This window comes from Oncorhynchus masou, chromosome 2, assembly GCF_036934945.1.
Source record: "Oncorhynchus masou masou isolate Uvic2021 chromosome 2, UVic_Omas_1.1, whole genome shotgun sequence".
NCBI classification, from domain to species: domain Eukaryota; kingdom Metazoa; phylum Chordata; class Actinopteri; order Salmoniformes; family Salmonidae; genus Oncorhynchus; species Oncorhynchus masou.
In genome coordinates, this window is record NC_088213.1 from 3,098,323 (window position 1) to 3,121,198 (window position 22,876).

Here is a 22,876-nt window from a genome sequence, read left to right on the forward strand (position 1 = left end):
TACCGACTGGGTTTTCTCTGTAGATAGATGAACAGGGCCCGAACCTGGATGCTACTGACTGGGTTTTCTCTGTAGATAGATGAACAGGGCCCAGACCCAGACGCTACCGACTGGGTTTTCTCTGTAGATAGATGAACAGGGCCCGAACCCGGACGCTACCGACTGGGTTTTCCCTGTAGATAGATGAACAGGGCCTGAAACCTAGTCGGTAGTGTCTGGGTTTCTCTGTAGATAGATGAACAGGGCCCAAAACCTAGTCGGTAGTGTCTGGGTTTCTCTGTAGCTAGATGAACAGGGCCTGAACCTGGACGCTACTGACTGGGTTTCTCTGTAGATAGATGAACAGGGCCTGAAACCTAGTCGGTAGTGTCTGAGTTTCTCTGTAGATAGATGAACAGGGCCTGAAACCTAGTCGGTAGTGTCTGAGTTTCTCTGTAGATAGATGAACAGGGCCCGAAACCTAGTCGGTAGTGTCTGGGTTTCTCTGTAGATAGATGAACAGGGCCTGAAACCTAGTCGGTAGTGTCTGGTTTTCTCTGTAGATAGATGAACAGGGCCTGAAACCTAGTCGGTAGTGTCTGGGTTTCTCTGTAGATAGATGAACAGGGCCTGAAACCTAGTCGGTAGTGTCTGGTTTTCTCTGTAGATAGATGAACAGGGCCTGAAACCTAGTCGGTAGTGTCTGGGTTTCTCTGTAGATAGATGAACAGGGCCCGAAACCTAGTCGGTAGTGTCTGGCTTTCTCTGTAGATAGATGAACAGGGCCTGAAACCTAGTCGGTATTGTCTGGGTTTCTCTGTAGATAGGAGAGCTTGTTTAACTCTATTATATGTATGAGGTCCTGTAGATAGATGAGTGATGTCTGAACCAGTTCTGTTCTGACTGGGTTGTATTGCTGGTTCTGTAGATAGATGAGGGATGTCTGAACCTGTTCTGTTCTGACTGGGTTGTATTGCTGGTTCTGTAGATAGATGAGGGATGTCTGAACCTGTTCTGTTCTGAATGGGTTGTATTGCTGGTTCTGTAGATAGATGAGTGATGTCTGAACCTGTTCTGTTCTCGGGGTTGCAGATAGATGAGAGGATCAGTCTGGCCAGAGCGGTCTGAACTAGTGGGTTGTATTGCTGGTTCTGTAGATGAGTGATGTCTCCAACAAAGACATTATCCTGTTGTGTTCTGACTGGGTTGTATTGATGGTTCTGTAGATAGGTGAGCGAGGCCTGAACCTGTCTGGCGGTCAGAAGCAGAGGATCAGTCTGGCCAGAGCGGTCTACTCCAACAAAGACATCATCCTGCTGGACGACCCTCTGTCTGCGGTGGACGCCCACGTAGGGAAACACATCTTTGAGGAGTGTATCAAGAAGACCCTGAAGGGGAAGAGTATTATCCTGGTCACCCATCAACTACAGGTAGGGAGTCACTGCTGGTGACGAGCTTACACTTACGTTTCCCTTGATTATCTCACTCGTTTCGGAATGTGCAGTTTTTAATTGCGTCTTTGTCTTCATATAGTTTAAAGACCTTGTAGCCGTGTCACTCTTGGGTGTATTCATGGTGTGTTCAGAACCTAGGCTTGCAAAACCTTCTCCCAGAGGTCACAGGCTTTTTTACAGAGTTTCTGTTCTGGAAGGATTCTCTATAGGAGGGAATAAGGAACGGAAATCTTTCACCTGGGAATCCTTCGACCAGGATTTATGGAAAAAAACGGGAGGAATAAAAGAATATCCAGAGTTTTGCAACCCTGCCAGAAACTCCCTAACAACAGGGTGGAGAACCAATCCAATCCAATGTATTTGTCACATGCTTCGTAAAACAACAGGTGTAGACTAACAGTGAAATGCTGACTTCCCAACAATGCAGAGAACATTTTTAGAAAATTATAGAAGATAATGACACAAGGAATAAATCCACAATGAATAACGATAACATGGCTGTATACAGGAAGTACCAGTACTGAGTCAATGTGCAGGGGTACGAGGTCACCTACTGGTGGATGGGTAAAATATAAAATAAAAAAAGCAGACATTGAATTTCCCTTTGAGCATGGTGAAGTTATTCATTACATTTTTGATGGTGTATCAATACAACCAGTCAATACGAAGATACAGGCATCCTTCCTAACTCAGTTGCAGGAGAGGAATGGGGACTAAAACAGTTACAGAGTTTCATGGCTGTGAAGCCAATGGGTACCAGTTACAGAGTTTAATGGCTGTAGGGAGAACTGAGGATGGATCAACAACATTGTCTTATCCACAATACTAAGCTACATGACTTCAAAACAGTTACAGAGTTTAATGGCTGTGATGGGAGAGAACTGAGGATGGATCAACAACATTGGCGTTACTCCACAATACTAAGCTACATGACTTCAAAACAGTTACAGAGTTTAATGGCTGTGATGGGAGAGAACTGAGGATGGATCAACAACATTGGTTACTCCACAATACTAAGTCAATGACAGAGTGCAAAGAAAAGTTACAGAATAACAAAATATTCCTAAACATGATCCAGTACAACAATGCACTAGCTAATACTGCAAAATGACAGGTAATAACATGGCTGTATACACTGGATACAACAGTTGAGTACATGTAAAACAGTTACCAGTTTAATGCTAGGAATGGAAACCGTCCCTTCACTGGAAGCCAATGGGGTCTTTAAAACAGTTACAGAGTTTAATGGCTGTGATGGGAGAGAACTCAGGATGGATCAACAACATTGTAGTTACTCCACAATACTAACCAACATGACTTTAAAACAGTTACAGTGTTTAACGGCTGTGATAGGAGAGAACTGAGGATGGATCAACAACATTGTAGTTACTCCACAATACTAAACAACATGACTTCAAAACAGTTACAGAGTTTAACGGCTGTGATAGGAGAGAACTGAGGATGGATCAACAACATTGTAGTTACTCCACAATACTAACCTACATGACAGAGTGAAAAGAAGGAAGCCTGTACAGAATAACAAAATATTCCTAAACATGCAGCCTGTTTACAACAAGGCACTAGACTAATACTGCAAAATGATGTGGCAAATTAATTCTCTTTTTGTCCTGGATACAACGTTTTATGTTTGTGGAAAATCCAGTCTAGAATGTCTGTAGCATTAAGATTTCCCTTCATTGGAACGAAGGGGCTCAAAATCCAGTCCAATCACATGATCTTAGGCTTGTGTGCGGCTGCTCGGCCACGGAAACCCATTTCATGAAGCTCCTGACGAACAGGTAGTGTGCTGACGTTGCTTCCAGAGGCAGTTTGGAACTCAGTAGTGGAGCGATGCAACCGAGGACAGATGCTTTTTACACGCTACGCACATCAGCACTCGGTGGTCTCGTTCTGTGAGCTTGTGTGGCCTACCACTTCACGGTCGAGCCGTTGTTGCTCCTAGACGTTTCAACTTCACAATAACAGCACTTACCAGTTGGCCGGGGGGCAGCTCTAGCAGGGCAGGAATTTTATGAACTGTCTCTCTCCCTCCACTTCCACTCTCTTCTACAGGCTCCCTCCCTCTCTTTGTCTATCTTCTGGCTCTCTCTCTCTTGTACTCTCTCAGCTCTCTCTCTCTCTCTCTCTCCTCTCTCTCTCTCCACTCCTCTGAAGGTAGAACGGTTTATCTTGGCTCTCCTCTCTCTCTCTCTCTCTGTAGTTCAGATGTATCTTAGTCTCTCTCCCTTCTCTCTCAGTTGTGAGTTTCTTCTCCTCTTCCTCTAAGGGTTATAAAAGGGTCTTTATCTTTCTCTCCAAAGTATGCTCACAGAAAGAGGAACCCGACAGGGATCTCTCCTCTCTCTTTTATCTCTCTCTCTCTTCCCTCTCTCTCTCTCTCTCCTCCTCTCTCTCTCTCTCTCCTCTCTCTCTCTCTCTCTCTCTCTCTCCTCTCTCTCTCTCTCTGTCCTCCTCTCTCTATCTATCTCTCTCTCTATCTGTCTTTGTGTGTATCAGTATCTGGAGTTCTGTGATGAGATACTGGTGTTGGAGAGTGGAAAGATAAAGGAGGCAGGGACACACAAAGCTCTGATGAAAGCTAAAGGCCGATACGCACAGATGATCAACAACTTCCAGATGGAGCATTCACCGGTAAGATCTCCACCTCTGGTCTCAGAGCCAATAGTTACAGGTAAGATCTCTACCTCTGGTCTCAGAGCCAATAGTTACAGGTAAGATCTCTACCTCTGGTCTCAGAGCCAATAGTTACAGGTAAGATCTCTACCTCTGGTCTCAGAGCCAATAGATACAGGTAAGATCTCCCGTTATCCATCTCTACCTCTGGTCTCAGAGCCAATAGATACAGGTAAGATCTCCCATTATCCATCTCTACCTCTGGTTTCAGAGTCAATAGATACAGGTACGATCTCTCGTTATCCATTCCTTCCTCTGGTCTCAGAGCCAATAGATACAGGTAAGATCTCCAGTTATCCATCTCTACCTCTGGTTTCAGAGCCAATAGATACAGGTACGATCTCCCGTCATCCATCTCTACCTCTGGTTTCAGAGCCATACCCAGTCTAGATACATGGTCTAAGATCTCCCATTATCCATCTCTACCTCTGGTTTCAGAGACCTGTCAAGACTCTCGAGAGACAATAAATATATTTCTCCCACATTAATGTATATCACTTAGATCTCCGTTATCCATCTCTACCTCTGGTTTCAGAGGAGAAGATACAGGTACGATCTCCTCAAGGGAATCCATCTAGAAAACCCTTTGATAAGGTAGAGATCCATACACATCTCAGATACAGGTCTGCTTCTCAGATCCCTGTATCCATCTATTGAAACAAAAAGTTTTTGTTCTGTGTTATTTCAGTACATTCACAGCCATATCTAGATATCAGGTTAAACTGTTTGTGTCATTAGGATCTCCACGTTATCCATCTCTACCGACAGCTTTTGACATGTCTGATTTCAGAGCCAATCTAGTTAGTCATGTTTAAGTTTATTCATCCTGACATGAAGCTCTTCTTTCTCTCCTCCGAGACTAGTCGGCAACAGTCAATTTCCTTCAATCACTATCCAAGAACATCGTTAGGATGGTCTGTCCAGGATCAGGAGACTATGCCCAGTCTAGATATCAACATGTTTTAGTCTAGTTTATTAGGATCAGTCCTGTTGAAGGAGTTTGGTCTTGTTGCTGTCTGAGATATCATGTTGATCATGTTTTAGTCTAGTTTATTAGGATCAGTCCTCCTGAAGGAGACTATTGATAGTTGTTTAGTTATCATGTTTTTATGGTCTTGTTGTTTATTATGGATCAGTCCTCCTGAAGGAGACTATGTTGCAGTCTAGATATGCCATGTTTTAGTCTAGTTTATTAGGATCAGTCCTCCTGAAGGAGACTATGTTGTCTGTATCATAGTCATTTGTTGATCAGTTGTTTTAGTTGTCTAGTTTATTAGGATCAGTCCTCCTGAAGGAGACTATGCCCAGTCTAGATACCATGTATCATGTAGTCTAGTTTATTAGGATCAGTCCTCCTGAAGGAGACTATACCACCAGTCTAGATATCATGTTTTAGTCTAGTTTATTACTAGGATCAGTCCTCCTGAAGGAGACTATGCCCAGTCTAGATACCATGTTTTAGTCTAGTTTATTAGGATCAGTCCTCCTGAAGGAGACTATACCCAGTCTAGATATCATGTATCATGTTTTAGTCTAGTTTATTAGGATCAGTCCTCCTGAAGGAGACTATACCCAGTCTAGATATCATGTTTTAGTCTAGTTTATTAGGATCAGTCCTCCTGAAGGAGACTATACCCAGTCTAGATATCATGTTTTAGTCTAGTTTATTAGGATCAGTCCTCCTGAAGGAGACTATACCCAGTCTCGATATCATGTTTTAGTCTAGTTTATTAGGATCCCCATTAGCTGTATGCTGCCACTTCTCTTCCTGGGTTTTCCACACACAACATCAAATACACAGTCGTATATTGTCAAGACTCTCGAGAGACAATAAATATATTTCTCCCACATTAATGTATATCACTTAATGCTGTACGTTAGGAACAACCGGAGGAGCAGCCGACACAACCAGACCCCATCGACATGAAGGAGAAGAACCTGGATGATCACAAGGGAAAAGGACTAGAAAACCCAGGTTTGATAAGCTAGAGATCCATACACATCTCAACATAGACACGGTCTGAATCTCACATCCTGTATGTAATGCTATTGGAAACAAAAGGTTTGATAAGCTAGAGATCCATACACATCTCAACATAGACACGATCTGAATCTCACATCCTGTATGTAATGCTAATGGAAACAAAAGTTTTTTTTTTCTCGTGTCTCGTTTCATACATTACATTCGTATATGTCGCTCTGCGTTAAAAGGTCTGTTGTGTGTCATTACTGGGATTTACTTCACGTCTTTCTTTCTCTCGGACAGCTTTTGACATGTCTGATGAGACACCAGACGAGTCGGGAGGCCGTCGATCGCTATCACATGATGTCAGCGGTAATTTTAGTCCTCGGTTCCTTCACATTCTAATCCTCAAGCAGTATTATTATGGCTGTACACTGTGTGACATTTTAAATGAACTAATCAATTCATTCCATCAACATGATGTTTGTTGTTGTTTATTATGTTTGTTGTTGTTGTTTATTATGTTTGTTGTTGTTGCTGTTGCTGTTGATGATGTCTGTTGATATTTGTTGTTGTTTATTATGGTTGTTGTTTATTATGTTGTTGTTGATGATGCCTGTTTATATTTTTTTGTTGTGTTTATTATGGTTGTTGTTGTTTATTATGGTTGTTGTTGTTGCTGTTGCTGTTGATGATGCCTGTTGGTATTTGTTGTTGTTGTTTATTATTATTGTTGTTGTTGTTGATGATGTTGTCTGTTGATAGTTGTTTGTTGATAGTTGTTGTTGTTGTTTGGTATTATTATTGACTCAGGAGGGTTCCCCAGTTAACCCTGACCTACCACCAGTACTGTAAAGCTGCAGGAGGTTAGGAACACACCTTTGTTGAACCTTAACCCCGAGTTAACCCTGACCTACCACCAGTACTGTAAAGCTGCAGGAGGTTAGGAACACACCTCTGGACCTACCACCAGTACTGTAAAGCTGCAGGAGGTTAGGAACACACCTACACTCTGAACCTTAACCCCGAGGACCTACCACCGGTACTGTAAAGCTGCAGGAGGTTAGGAACACACCTTACACACACCCCACTCTGAACCTTAACCCCGGACCTACCACCAGTACTGTAAAGCTGCAGGAGGTTAGGAACACACACCACACTCTGAACCTTAACCCCGAGTTAACCCTGACCTACCACCAGTACTGTAAAGCTGCAGGAGGTTAGGAACACACACCACACTCTGAACCTTAACCCCGAGTTAACCCTGACCTACCACCAGTACTGTAAAGCTGCAGGAGGTTAGGAACACACCTTACACACACACTCTCTGAACCTTAACCCCGAGTTAACCCTGACCTACCACCAGTACTGTAAAGCTGCAGGAGGTTAGGAACACACCTTACACACACCACACTCTGAACCTTAACCCCGAGTTAACCCTGACCTACCACCAGTACTGTAAAGCTGCAGGAGGTTAGGAACACACCTTACACACACCACACTCTGAACCTTAACCCCGAGTTAACCCTGACCTACCACCAGTACTGTAAAGCTGCAGGAGGTTAGGAACACACCTTACACACACCACACTCTGAACCTTAACCCCGAGTTAACCCTGACCTACCACCAGTACTGTAAAGCTGCAGGAGGTTAGGAACACACCTTACACACACCACACTCTGAACCTTAACCCCGAGTTAACCCTGACCTACCACCAGTACTGTAAAGCTGCAGGAGGTTAGGAACACACCTTACACACACCACACTCTGAACCTTAACCCCGAGTTAACCCTGACCTACCACCAGTACTGTAAAGCTGCAGGAGGTTAGGAACACACCTTACACACACCACACTCTGAACCTTAACCCCGAGTTAACCCTGACCTACCACCAGTACTGTAAAGCTGCAGGAGGATAGGTCTCCCCTCTGGTCTCTCCTCTGGTCTCTCCTTTCTCCTCTGGTCTCTCCTCTCTCCTCTGGTCTCTTGTATGGTCTCTCCTCTCTCCTCTGGTCTCTCCTCTGGTCTCTCCTATGGTGTCTCCTCTGGTCTCTCCCCTCTCTGGTTTCTCCCCTGATCTCTCCACTGGTCTCTTCTCTGGTCTCCCCTCTGGTCTCTCCCCTCTCCTTTGGTTTCTCCTCTGGTCTCTCCTCTGGTCTCTCCCCTCTCATTTGGTCTCTCCTCTAGTGTCTCATCTGGTGTCTCCTCTTGTCTCTGGTGTCTCCTCTGGTGTCTCCTCTGGTGTCTCCTCTCTCCTTTGGTCCCTCCTCTGGTCTCTCCTCTTTTGTCTCCTCTGGTCTCTCCTCTAGTCCCTCCTCTCGTCTCTCCTCTAGTCTCTCCTCTAGTCTCTCCTCTCTCCTCTGGTCTCTCCTGGTCTCTCCTCTAGTCTCTCCTCTAGTCTCTCCTCTCTCCTCTGGTCTCTCCTCTGGTCTTTCCTCTGGTCTCTCCTTTCTCCTCTGGTCTCCCTCTCCTCTCTCCTCTGGTCTCTCCTCTGGTCTCTCCTTTCTCCTCTGGTCTCTCCTCTCCTCTCCCCTCTGGTCTCTCCTCTGATGTTTCCTCTGGTGTCTCCTCTAGTCTCTCCTTTCTCCTCTGGTCTCTCCTCTCTCCTCTGGTCTCTCCTCTGGTCTCTCCTCTTGTGTCTCCTCTGGTCTCTCCTCTGCTCTCCCTCTAGTCCTCCTCTCTCCTCTAGTCTCTCCTCTCTCCTCTGGTCTCTCCTCTGGTCTCTCCTCTCTCTCCTCTGGTCTCCTCTGGTCTCTCCTCTGGTCTCTCCTCTGGTCTCCTCTGGTCTCTCCTCTCCCCTCTGGTCTCTCCTCTCTCATCTGGTCTCTCCTCTTGATATATATATTTTTCCCTCTGATCTCTCATCTTTTCTCCCCTCTCGTCTCTTGTCTGGTCTCTGGTCTCATCTTTTCTCTCCTCTGGTCTCTCCTCTCTCATCTGGTCTCTCCTCTCTCATCTGGTCTCTCCTCTCTCCTCTGGTCTCTCCTCTCCCCTCTGGTCTCTCGCTTGGTCTCTGGTCTCTCATCTTTTCTCTCCTCTGGTCTCTCCTCTCTCATCTGGTCTCTGATCTTTTTTCTCCTCTGGTCTCACCTCTGGTGTCTCTGGCCTCCAGGGTACATACTGCTGTCTCTCATCATCATCATCTTCATCTGCTTGGTGGGGACCACTGCCTTCAGCAACTGGTGGCTCAGCTACTGGCTGGAGCAGGGATCAGGGGTAAGTCTACTGTAGTGACTTTTCCTTATGTTTTCAAATGTTTGTCAATTGACCCTTCGCTAGGCCCCTACCCCCTTTGGTTACTATAGCAACCTCTGACAACATTTTCTTTGGAAGACCAATTCATCTTTCAAACCACTGACCAATTTTTAATTTTAATTTTACTTTATTTTACTAGGCAAGTCAGTTAAGAACAAATTCTTATTTTCAATGACGGCCTAGGAACAGTGGATTAACTGCCTTGTTTAGGGGTAGAACAACAGATTTGTACCTTGTCAGCTGACGAACCTTTCAGTTACTAGTCCATGAAGACCAATTCAATGAATACATCTTTCAAACCACTGGGAGAAATCCCCCTTACAATGATGACGATGAAGACCAATTCATCACTCAAACCACTGGGAGAAATCCCCCTTACAATGACGATGAAGACTAAATTCATCACACAAACCACTGGGAGAAACCCCCCTTACAATGATGACGATGAAGACTAAATTCATCACACAAACCACTGGGAGAAATCCCCCTTACAATGACGATGATTTTACTCAGACGAAGTGAAACCCTTGTTTTGATGTTTGTTTTGCTGCTAGCCGCTGAACGGCTCTGAATTCACTGTCAGCAAGCAGTCAACGCTATAACCGCTTTTGGTAGCTAAGTGTTGCTCTCTAATTTGCATCATGATGATAGCAGATTAGAGTTGTATTCATAACATGGCTAACTTAGCTAACTAACATATATTTTGCGAAAACATGATATATTGAGTGGCTAGCTAGTGTTATCAAAGTTTGGTGGTCAATGAGACTGAGAGCTAGCTAACCAGCGGAGCTAGCAAACAATGTAACGAAAGTATAATTACCCAGGATGCCGTAAAAAATGACTAATGTCAACAAGCTTCTTTTCAGGAATCACAGTAGCAAGTGTTGGTGCGCTGTTCAATTATTTTGCCGTTTAAAATATTTATGTTTTGAAGAGAACTCAGTGTTTTCTGCCATTTCCCTTACTGGCTTTCATGCATTTGAAACGTGAGCTTGTCCGAGATGTTGGACTCGACGACAGTTGCTATCTATTGGAGCGCTGCGATTGGTTTTCCCTAATAATTCTCAATTGTATCAACAGTTTGTCCTATTTTAGAAGATCAGATTACATCTGTGGCTAGCACAAGTAAAACATGTAACAGAACATTCTGCATAAGTTTTTATAGACTAGTTAAAGCATTCTTAGTACCTTACACAGTAACTAAGCCATATATTAACTAACGGGCTCTTTAATGTGTGATTTCAGACAGCAAACGTGTCGAATTCCACCACAGGGAACATCTCCCTGAACCCTGACCTGAGCTTCTACCAGATGATTTACGGCCTGGTGGTGGTGGCCATGCTGGTCTTCAGCTTCATCAAGGGCTACTCTTTCACCAAAGTCACGTTGCACGCATCCTCCAAGCTACACGACACCATGTTCAGAAACGTAACTACCACACAACACCACTGTTATCAATCACACTACCACACTACACCACTGTTATCAATCACACTACCACACAACACCACTGTTATCAATCACACTACCACACTACACCACTGTTATCAATCACACTTGTTAGAGGACTCTGGCCACCAAACCACTGGGTCTCCACTAGGACAAACAGTCACTTAACCAACTGAGCCACGACATAGTCAGCAGAACCCAGAAGATGAGGGAGACACAGCAGTACTTAAGGGATGATTTAATAAAGTAAAAAACACCTTCAATACAAAAATGGTAAATCCAAAAGGTGGTAGGAATAGCACAACAAATAGCCTTAAGAGATACTACTTTGGGATAAAAGAACCTTCCACACCCTGACTGTCTGGGGTTCAGACCCTGGGCAATCCCATGAATCATGCTACTTTTGAATTAGCAGTGGATGTCTCTGAAGATATACAAAACAGTGTGGGGTCACAGAACTTTGTTTTTGAAAGAAAAGCCATTGGCCATTTTGAGTCTGTAATCAGGGAAAACAAGGCTGGTGCAAATACTAATGGGGAACAAGGCCAAAATTGCATAAGGTCAAATAAGACGTGGGGGCATCTAGTGACCAAAACCCTTTCATTAACAACCCTGGCCAAATCCTGACAACACTACCACATTTTAACACCACTGTTATTTTATCACACTACAGATGAACTACACATACTGTTATCAATCACAAACTACCACACTAACCACTTCTTTTTATCAATATGTTACACTACCACACAACACCAACTGATAGCATGCACTGTTATCAATCACACTAACTAAGCCACACAACAACACTGTTATCAATCACACTACCACACAAACCACTTTAAATCACACTAAACCACAAAACACCACTGTAATCCAACTATCAATCACACTACACCACTTGTTATCAATCACACTACCACATAAACATGGACTGTTATCAATCACACTACCACACAACACCACTGTTATCAATCACAAAGATCAACAACACCACTTTATCAATCACACTACCACACAACACCACTGTTATCAATCACACATACCACACTACACCACTTTATCAATCACACTTTTTCCTTGGGGTTTTGCACAACACCACTGTTATCAATCACACTACCACACTACACCACTGTTATCAATCACACTAACACACTACACCACTGTTATCAATCACACAACACCACTGTTATCAATCACACTACCACACAACACCACTCTTGTCAAATTGTATTGAAAAGGACGAGGGAGAGGGACAGTGAGGGATGATCACCAAACGTTATTGATGAAGAATTTCATAGCATTGAATCTTGGAAGAGGAGAGGGGAGAGGGGACATCCCTGTCTTGTTCCACAACAAATAGCTGGGTTGGTGTTGTACCTTTACTTTGGGATATAAAGAACCTTATACACCCTGGACTGTCTGGGGTTCAGACCCTGGGCAACCCCATGAGTCATGCTACTTTACATATTAGCAGTGGATAGGTTTCTGAAGATATACACTACTATTCAAAAGTGTGGGGTCACTTAGAAATTTCCTTTGTTTTTGAAAGAAAAGCCATTGGCCATTTTGAGTCTGTGATCGAACCCACAAAATGCTGATGCTCCAGATACTCAACTAGTCTAAAGAAGGCCAGTTTTATTGCTTCTTTAACCTCTTAAGGATATTCAGACGCTAGCGTCTCTCCTAGCCAACAGCCTTGGGGAAATGCAGAGCGCCGAATTCAAATAGTACGAGATAAAACTCAAACTTTCATTAAATCACACATGCAGGGTACTCAATTAAAGCTACACTCGTTGTGAATCCAGCCAACATGTCAGATTTTAAAATGCTTTTCCGCGAAAGCATGAGAAGTTATTATTTGATAGCATGCACCCCCCCACCCCCCCGAAACAGATGAACGCGACGTAAACAAAATAATTAGCGTAGCCGGCGCTACACAAAACGCTGAAATAAAATATAAAACACGCATTACCTTTGACGAGCTTCTTTGTTGGCACTCCAATATGTCCCATAAACATCACAATTGGTTCTTTTTTTCGTTTAATACAGTCCATGTTTACCCAAAATGTCCTTTTATAAAGCCCGTCTGATCCAGAAAAAAACAGCTTTCCAAAACGCAACGTTACAAAAAATTCAAAAGGTTGCCTATAAACGTTGACAAAATACTTCAAACTACTTTTGTAATCCAACTTTAGGTACTTGTAAACGTTAATAATCGATCAAATTGATCACGGGGCGATCTGTATTCAATAGCAGCAAGTCAATAAAACATGGACGATTTTCTCTCTTTCATAACTTTCCACAGTGTCACCTCTGACAGGAAGTGCCTATTCTTCATTTCACCAAAGATAAACTTCAACCCAATTCCCAAGACTGGCGACATCGTGTGGAAGCTGTAGGAACTGTAAACTGGGCGCTATCTAATTTCCCTTGGCATAGACAATACATGGAACTGGCGGAGGGATATTTTTTTTCTTTTTTCTGAACAGTTTTTCCTTGGGGTTTTGCCTGCTACACAAGTTCTGTTATAGTCACAGACATGATTCAACCAGTTTTATAAACTTCAGAGTGTTTTCTACCCACACATACTAATCGTATGCATATACTATATTCCTGGCAGTAGCACGACGTTGAAATTTTGCACGCTTTTTATCAAAAAGTTGAAAAAATGCACCCTAGCCTTTTTAATCAGAACAACAGTTTTAAGTGCTAACGTAATTGCGAAAGGGTTTTCTAATGATCAATTAGACTTTTAAAATGATAAACTTGGATTAGCTAACACAATGTACCATTGGAACACAGGAATGGTGGTTGCTGATAATGGGCCTCTGTACGCCTATGTAGATATTTGATTAAAAATCGGCCGTTTCCAGCTACAACATTAAAAATGTATACACTGTATTTCTGATCAATTTGATGTTATTTTAATGGACAAAAAAAACAAGGAGATTTCTAGTGTTGTGACCCCAAATCTTTCACACTCAACGGTAGTGTGTCTCAAGAAGCTCTTCCAGTAGTGTTGTGTTTCATCAATCCTCTCATCATCCCCACCTAAGAAGCTCCCATATCCCCATTGGGTCCTGTCTGTGTCGTAGTGATCCTGAACAGCCCCATGAGTCCTGAACAGCATCTTTGACACCACCCCAACGGGACGGATGGTGAACCGTTTTTCCAAGGACCAGGATGAGGTGGATACCATGCTGCCCTTCAACATGGAGAACTTCCTGCAGTTCTGCCTGATGGTCACCTACACCATCGTCACCATCTCGTGAGTCCGTGTTCCCTCCCCTACTCAGTCGCCATCACGCTGCTGGGAGCCATCTTCACACTCATACTCTAGTGAGTCAACCGGCATCTTTACACTCATACTCTAGTGAGTCAACCGGCATCTTTACACTCATACTCTAGTGAGTCAACCGGCATCTTTACACTCATACTCTAGTGAGTCAACCGGCATCTTTACACTCATACTCTAGTGAGTCAACCGGCATCTTTACACTCATACTCTAGTGAGTCAACCGGCATCTTCACACTCATACTCTAGTGAGTCAACCGGCATCTTTACACTCATACTCTAGTGAGTCAACCGGCATCTTTACACTCATACTCTAGTGAGTCAACCGGCATCTTCACACTCATACTCTAGTGAGTCAACCGGCATCTTTACACTCATACTCTAGTGAGTCAACCGGCATCTTTACACTCATACTCTAGTGAGTCAACCGGCATCTTTACACTCATACTCTAGTGAGTCAACCGGCATCTTTACACTCATACTCTAGTGAGTCAACCGGCATCTTCACACTCATACTCTAGTGAGTCAACCGTCTTCTAGTGAGTCACCGGCATCTTTACACTCATACTCTAGTGAGTCAACCGCATCTTTACACTCATACTCTAGTGAGTCAACCGGCATCTTCACACTCATACTCTAGTGAGTCAACCGGCATCTTCACACTCATACTCTAGTGAGTCAACCGGCATCTTCACACTCATACTCTAGTGAGTCAACCGGCATCTTCACACTCATACTCTAGTGAGTCAACCGGCATCTTTACACTCATACTCTAGTGAGTCAACCGGCATCTTTACACTCATACTCTAGTGAGTCAACCGGCATCTTTACACTCATACTCTAGTGAGTCAACCGGCATCTTCACACTCATACTCTAGTGAGTCAACCGGCATCTTTACACTCATACTCTAGTGAGTCAACCGGCATCTTTACACTCATAATCTAGTGAGTCAACCGGCATCTTTACACTCATAGTCTAGTGAGTCAACCGGCATCTTTACACTCATACTCTAGTGAGTCAACCGGCATCTTTACACTCATACTCTAGTGAGTCAACCGGCATCTTTACACTCATACTCTAGTGAGTCAACCGGCATCTTCACAGTTTGGTCATTTACCCAGGGTGACATACTGTCAGTTTGGTCATTTACCCAGGGTGACATACTGTCAGTGTTCTGAGTCCTGTATGTTGTGTTCTGAGTCCTGTGTGTTCTGAGTACTGTGTGTTCTGAGTCCTGTATGATGTGTTCTGAGTCCTGTGTGTTCTGAGTCCTGTCCTCTGAGTCCTGTGTGGTGTGTTCTGAGTCCTGTGTGGTGTGTTCTGAGTCCTGTGTGGTGTGTTCTGAGTCCTGTGTTGTGTGTTCTGAGTCCTGTGTGGTGTGTTCTGAGTCCTATGTGTTCTGAGTTTCGTGTGATATCTCCACAGTATATTCCAGAGGAGCATCAGAGAGATGAAGAGGATGGAGAACGTGAGTCGTTCCCCCTGGATCTCCCTGACCACCTCCACCATCCAGGGCCTCACTACCATCCATGCCTACAACAAGAGAGAGCAGTACATCCAGCAGTAAGACATGTCTCCTAACCCTGACCCTGACCCTGACCCTAAACCTGACCCTAATCCTGACCCTGACCCTGACCTTGACCCTGACCCTGACACTACAACAAGAGAGAGCAGTACATCCAGCAGTAAGACATGTCTCCTAACCCTGATCCTGACCCTGACCCTGACCCTAACCCTGACCCTAACCACCTCCACCATCCAGGGCCTCACTACCATCCACGCCTACAACAAGAGAAAGCAGTACATCCAGCAGTAAGACATGTATCCTGACCCTGACCCTGACCCTGACCTTGACCCTGACCCTGACCCTACAACAAGAGAGAGCAGTACATCCAGCAGTAAGACATGTCTCCTAACCATGACCCTGACCCTAACCCTAACCCTGACCCTGACCCTAACCCTGACCTTGACCCTGACCCTGACCCTACAACAAGAGAGAGCAGTACATCCAGCAGTATGACATGTCTCCTGACCCTGACCCTAACCCTGACCCTAACCCTGACCCTAACCCTGACACTAACCCTGACCCTGACCATAACTCTGACCCTAACCCTGACCCTGACCATAACCCTGACCCTAACCCTGACCCTGACCCAAACCCTAACCCTGACCCTAACCCTGACCCTAACCCTGACCCTGACCCTGACCCTGACCCTAACCCTGACCCTGACCATAACCCTGACCCTAACCCTGACCCTAACCCTGACCCTGACCCTAAAATAAATATACATATTATATCACATATTATCATTCCAACAATGCAGACAGATCCTAGTTAAAACAAGTATTTGATACACTGCCGATTTTGCAGATTTCCCTACAAAGCATGTAGAGGTCTGTCATTTTTATCATAGGTACACTTCAACTGTGAGAGACGGAATCTAAAACAAAAATCCAGAAAATCACATTGCATGATTTTTAAGTAATTTATTTGCATTTTATTGCATGACATAAGTATTTGATACATCAGAAAAGCAGAACATAATATTTGGTACAGAAACCTTTGTTTGCAATTATAGAGATCATACGTTTCCTGTAGTTCTTGACCAGGTCTGCACACACTGCAGCAGGGATTTTGGCCCACTCCTCCATACAGACCTTCTCCAGATCCTTCAGGTATTGGGGCTGTCGCTGGGCAATACGGACTTTCAGCTCCCTCCAAAGATTTTCTATTGGGTTCAGGTCTGGAGACTGGCTAGGCCACTCCAGGACCTTGAGATGCTTCTTACGGAGCCACTCCTTAGTTGCCCTGGCTGTGTGTTTCGGGTCGTTGTCATGCTGGAAGACCCAGCCACGACCCATCTTCAATGCTCTTACTGAGGGAAGGAGGTTGTTGGCCAAGATCTTGCGATACAGGGCCCCATCCATCCTCCCCTCAATACGGTGCAGTCGTCCTGTCCCCTTTGCAGAAAAGCATCCCCAAAGAATGATGCTTCCACCTCCATGCTTCATGGTTGGGATGGTGTTCTTGGGGTTGTACTCATCCTTCTTCTTCCTCCAAACACGGCGAGTGGAGTTTAGACCAAAAAGCTCTATTTTTGACTCATCAGACCACATGACCTTCTCCCATTCCTCCTCTGGATCATCCAGATGGTCATTGGCAAACTTCAGACAGGCCTGGACATGCGCTGGCTTGAGCAGGGGGACCTTGCGTGCACTGCAGGATTTTAATCCATGACGGCATAGTGTGTTACTAATGGTTTTCTTTGAGACTGTGGTCCCAGCTCTCTTCAGGTCATTGACCAGGTCCTGCCATGTAGTTCTGGGCTGATCCCTCACCTTCCTCATGATCATTGATGCCCCACGAGGTGAGATCTTGCATGGAGCCCCAGACCGAGGGTGATTGACCGTCATCTTGAACTTCTTCCATGTTCTAATAATTGCACCAACAGTTGTTGCCTTCTCACCAAGCTGCTTGCCTATTGTCCTGTAGCCCATCCCAGCCTTTGTGCAGGTCTATAATTTTATCCCTGATGTCCTTACACAGCTCTCTGGTCTTGGCCATTGTGGAGAGGTTGGAGTCTGTTTGATTGAGTGTGTGGACAGGTGTCTTTTATACAGGTAACGAGTTCAAACAGGTGCAGTTAATACAGTTAATGAGTGGAGAACAGGAGGGCTTCTTAAAGAAAAACTAACAGGTCTGTGAGAACCGGAATTCTTACTGGTTGGTAGGTGATCAAATACTTATGTCATGCAATAAAATGCAAATGAATTACTTAAAAATCATACAATGTGATTTTCTGGATTTTTGTTTTGTATTTCGTCTCTCACAGTTGAAGTGTACCTATGATAAAAATGACAGACATCTACATGCTTTGTAAGTAGGAAAACTTGCAAAATCGGCAGTGTTTCAAATATTTGTTCTCCCCACTGTATATATTATAATTCCAACAATGCAGACACATGATAGTTAAAAACATACATATGATTGCCTCTACCTAAGGAAATAACTTGGTAAGACCATGGTTTCATCTACCTTGGGAAATAAGTTGGTCTGACCAGGGTTTCATCTACCTTGGGAAATAAGTTGGTCTGACCAGGGTTTCATCTACCTGGAGGAAATAACTTGGTCTGACCAGGGTTTCATCTACCTTGGGAAATAAGTTGGTCTGACCAGGGTTTCATCTACCTGGAGGAAATAACTTGGTCTGACCATGGTGTCCTCTACCTGGGGAAATAACTTGGTCTGACCATGGTGTCCTCTACCTGGGGAATTAACTTGGTCTGACCATGGTGTCCTCTACCTGGGGAATTAACTTGGTCTGACCATGGTGTCCTCTACCTGGAGGAAATAACTTGGTCTGACCATGGTGTCCTCTACCTGGGGAAATAACTTGGTCTGACCATGGTGTCCTCTACCTGGAGGAAATAACTTGGTCTGACCAGGGTTTCCTCTACCTGGGGAAATAACTTGGTCTGACCATGGTGTCCTCTACCTGGGGAAATAACTTGGTCTGACCAGGGTTTCCTCTACCTGGGGACATAACTTGGTCTGACCATGGTGTCCTCTACCTGGGGAAATAACTCAAATAAATGAAGATTAAAAATAATGACAGTCAACACCGTTGTGCATTGTTCTCCAGATTTAAGGAGATGAGCGACAACAACTCCAACCACTTCCTGTTGTTTTACTGTGGGACACGCTGGCTGTCCTTCTGGCTGGACTTTCTGTCTGCCTCAGTCACTCTGCTGGTGGCTCTGTTCGTGGTGCTCAGTTCTCCTGATACCATCAGCCCTGCTATGAAGGGCCTGGCACTGTCATACACCATACAGGTAGAGTCAAATACAATGTACAGGTAGAGTCGAATACACCGTACAGGTAGAGTCTAATACACTGTACAGGTAGAGTCTAATACACCATACAGGTAGAGTCTAATACACCATACAGGTAGAGTCTAATACACCATACAGGTAGAGTCTAATACACCATACAGGTAGAGTCTAATACACTGTACAGGTAGAGTCTAATACACTGTACAGGTAGAGTCTTATACACCATACAGGTAGAGTCTAATACACCATACAGGTAGAGTCTAATACACTGTACAGGTAGAGTCTAATACACTGTACAGGTAGAGTCTAATACACCATACAGGTAGAGTCTAATACACTGTAGAGGTAGAGTCTAATACACTGTACAGGTAGAGTCTAATACACCATACAGGTAGAGTCTAATACATTGTACAGGTAGAGTCTAATACACTGTACAGGTAGAGTCTTATACACCATACAGGTAGAGTCTAATACACCATACAGGTAGAGTCTAATACACCATACAGGTAGAGTCTAATGTAGAGTCTACTACTCCATACAGGTAGAGTCTAATACACCATAAAGGTAGAGTATAATACACCATACAGGTAGAGTCTAATACACCATACAGGTAGAGTCTAATACACCATACAGGTAGAGTCTAATACACCATACAGGTAGAGTCTAATACACCATACAGGTAGAGTCTAATACACCATACAGGTAGAGTCTAATGTAGAGTCTAATACTCCATACAGGTAGAGTCTAATACACTGTACAGGTAGAGTCTAATACACCATACAGGTAGAGTCTAATACACTGTACAGGTAGAGTCTAATACACTGTACAGGTAGAGTCTAATACACCATACAGGTAGAGTCTAATACACTGTACAGGTAGAGTCTAATACACTGTACAGGTAGAGTCTTATACACCATACAGGTAGAGTCTAATACACCATACAGGTAGAGTCTAATACACCATACAGGTAGAGTCTAATGTAGAGTCTACTACTCCATACAGGTAGAGTCTAATACACCATAAAGGTAGAGTATAATACACCATACAGGTAGAGTCTAATACACCATACAGGTAGAGTCTAATACACCATACAGGTAGAGTCTAATACACCATACAGGTAGAGTCTAATACACCATACAGGTAGAGTCTAATACACCATACAGGTAGAGTCTAATGTAGAGTCTAATACTCCATACAGGTAGAGTCTAATACTCAATACAAGTAGAGTCTAATACACCATACAGGTAGAGTCTAATACACCAAACAGGTAGAGTCTAATGTAGAGTCTAATACTCCATACAGGTAGAGTCTAATACTCAATACAAGTAGAGTCTAATACACCATACAGGTAGAGTCTAATACACCATACAGGTAGAGTCTAATACACCATACAGGTAGAGTCTAATACACCATACAGGTAGAGTCTAATACACCATACAGGTAGAGTATAATACGCCATACAGGTAGAGTCTTATACACAATACAGGTAGAGTCTAATACTCCATACAGGTAGAGTCTAATACACCATACAGGTAGAGTCTAATACACCATACAGGTAGAGTCTAATGTAGAGTCTACTACTCCATACAGGTAGAGTCTAATACACCATAAAGGTAGAGTATAATACACCATACAGGTAGAGTCTAATACACCATACAGGTAGAGTCTAATACACCATACAGGTAGAGTCTAATACACCATACAGGTAGAGTCTAATACACCATACAGGTAGAGTCTAATACACCATACAGGTAGAGTCTAATGTAGAGTCTAATACTCCATACAGGTAGAGTCTAATACACTGTACAGGTAGAGTCTAATACACCATACAGGTAGAGTCTAATACACTGTACAGGTAGAGTCTAATACACTGTACAGGTAGAGTCTAATACACCATACAGGTAGAGTCTAATACACTGTACAGGTAGAGTCTAATACACTGTACAGGTAGAGTCTTATACACCATACAGGTAGAGTCTAATACACCATACAGGTAGAGTCTAATACACCATACAGGTAGAGTCTAATACACCATAAAGGTAGAGTATAATACACCATACAGGTAGAGTCTAATACACCATACAGGTAGAGTCTAATACACCATACAGGTAGAGTCTAATACACCATACAGTTAGAGTCTAATACACCATACAGGTAGAGTCTAATACACCATACAGGTAGAGTCTAATGTAGAGTCTAATACTCCATACAGGTAGAGTCTAATACTCAATACAAGTAGAGTCTAATACACCATACAGGTAGAGTCTAATACACCAAACAGGTAGAGTCTAATGTAGAGTCTAATACTCCATACAGGTAGAGTCTAATACTCAATACAAGTAGAGTCTAATACACCATACAGGTAGAGTCTAATACACCATACAGGTAGAGTCTAATACACCATACAGGTAGAGTCTAATACACCATACAGGTAGAGTCTAATACACCATACAGGTAGAGTATAATACGCCATACAGGTAGAGTCTTATACACAATACAGGTAGAGTCTAATACTCCATACAGGTAGAGTCTAATACTCCATACAGGTAGAGTCTAATACACCATACAAGTAGAGTCTAATACACCATACAGGTAGAGTCTAATACACCATACAGGTAGAGTCTAATACACTGTACAGGTAGAGTCTAATACACCATACAGGTAGAGTCTAATACACCATACAGGTAGAGTCTAATACACTGTACAGGTAGAGTCTAATAAGTTGGTCTGACCAGGGTTTCCTCTACCTGGGGAAATAACTTGGTCTGACCATGGTGTCCTCTACCTGGGGACATAACTTGGTCTGACCATGGTGTCCTCTACCTGGAGGAAATAAGTTGGTCTGACCAGGGTTTCATCTACCTGGGGAAATAACTTGGTCTGACCAGGGTTTCCTCTACCTGGGGACATAACTTGGTCTGACCATGGTGTCCTCTATCTGGGGAAATAACTCAAATAAATGAAGATTAAAAATAATGACAGTCAACACCATTGTGCATTGTTCTCCAGATTTAAGGAGATGAGCGACAACAACTCCAACCACTTCCTGTTGTTTAACTGTGGGACACGCTGGCTGTCCTTCTGGCTGGACTTTCTGTCTGCCTCAGTCACTCTGCTGGTGGCTCTGTTCGTGGTGCTCAGTTCTCCTGATACCATCAGCCCTGCTATGAAGGGCCTGGCACTGTCATACACCATACAGGTAGAGTCTAATACACCATACAGGTAGAGTCTAATACACTGTACAGGTAGAGTCTAATACACCATACAGGTAGAGTCTAATACACTGTAAAGGTAGAATCTAATACACCATACAGGTAGAGTCTAATACACTGTACAGGTAGAGTCTAATACACCATACAGGTAGAGTCTAATACACTGTACAGGTAGAGTCTTATACACCATACAGGTAGAGTCTAATACACTGTACAGGTAGAGTCTAATCTAGAGTATAATACTCCATACAGGTAGAGTCTAATGTAGTGTCTAATACACCATACAGGTAGAGTCTAATGTAGAGTCTACTACTCCATACAGGTAGAGTCTAATACACCATACAGGTAGAGTCTAATACACCATACAGGTAGAGTCTAATACAGCATACAGGTAGAGTCTAATACACCATATTCGACTCTACCTGTATGGAATAGAGTCTAATACAGGTAGAGTCTAATACACCATACAGGTGGAGTCTAATACACCATACAGGTAGAGTCTAATACTCAATACGGGTAGAGTCTAATACTCCATACATGTAGAGTATAATACTCCATACAGGTAGGGTCTAATGTAGAGTATAATACACCATACAGGAAGAGTCTAATACACCATACAGGTGGAGTCTAATACACCATACAGGTAGAGTCTAATGTAGAGTCTAATACTCCATACAGGTAGAGTCTAATACACCATACAGGTAGAGTCTAATACTCCATACAGGTAAAGTCTAATACA

General features: G+C 43.5%; 1 protein-coding gene across 1 annotated transcript in view; it reads left to right on the top strand.

The window, feature by feature from the left end:
* Positions 1 to 22,876, top strand: part of LOC135552155 (ATP-binding cassette sub-family C member 12-like) — a 128,223-nt gene that overhangs the window by 31,264 nt on the left and 74,083 nt on the right. Inside the window, exons 13-21 of the mRNA XM_064983604.1 lie at positions 1,206 to 1,409; positions 3,951 to 4,085; positions 6,009 to 6,102; positions 6,394 to 6,462; positions 9,202 to 9,305; positions 10,590 to 10,762; positions 13,924 to 14,064; positions 18,736 to 18,909; positions 21,935 to 22,108. Of these exons, the coding sequence (XP_064839676.1) occupies positions 1,206 to 1,409; positions 3,951 to 4,085; positions 6,009 to 6,102; positions 6,394 to 6,462; positions 9,202 to 9,305; positions 10,590 to 10,762; positions 13,924 to 14,064; positions 18,736 to 18,909; positions 21,935 to 22,108 (1,268 nt within the window). The remainder of the gene's footprint in view (positions 1 to 1,205; positions 1,410 to 3,950; positions 4,086 to 6,008; positions 6,103 to 6,393; positions 6,463 to 9,201; positions 9,306 to 10,589; positions 10,763 to 13,923; positions 14,065 to 18,735; positions 18,910 to 21,934; positions 22,109 to 22,876) is intronic.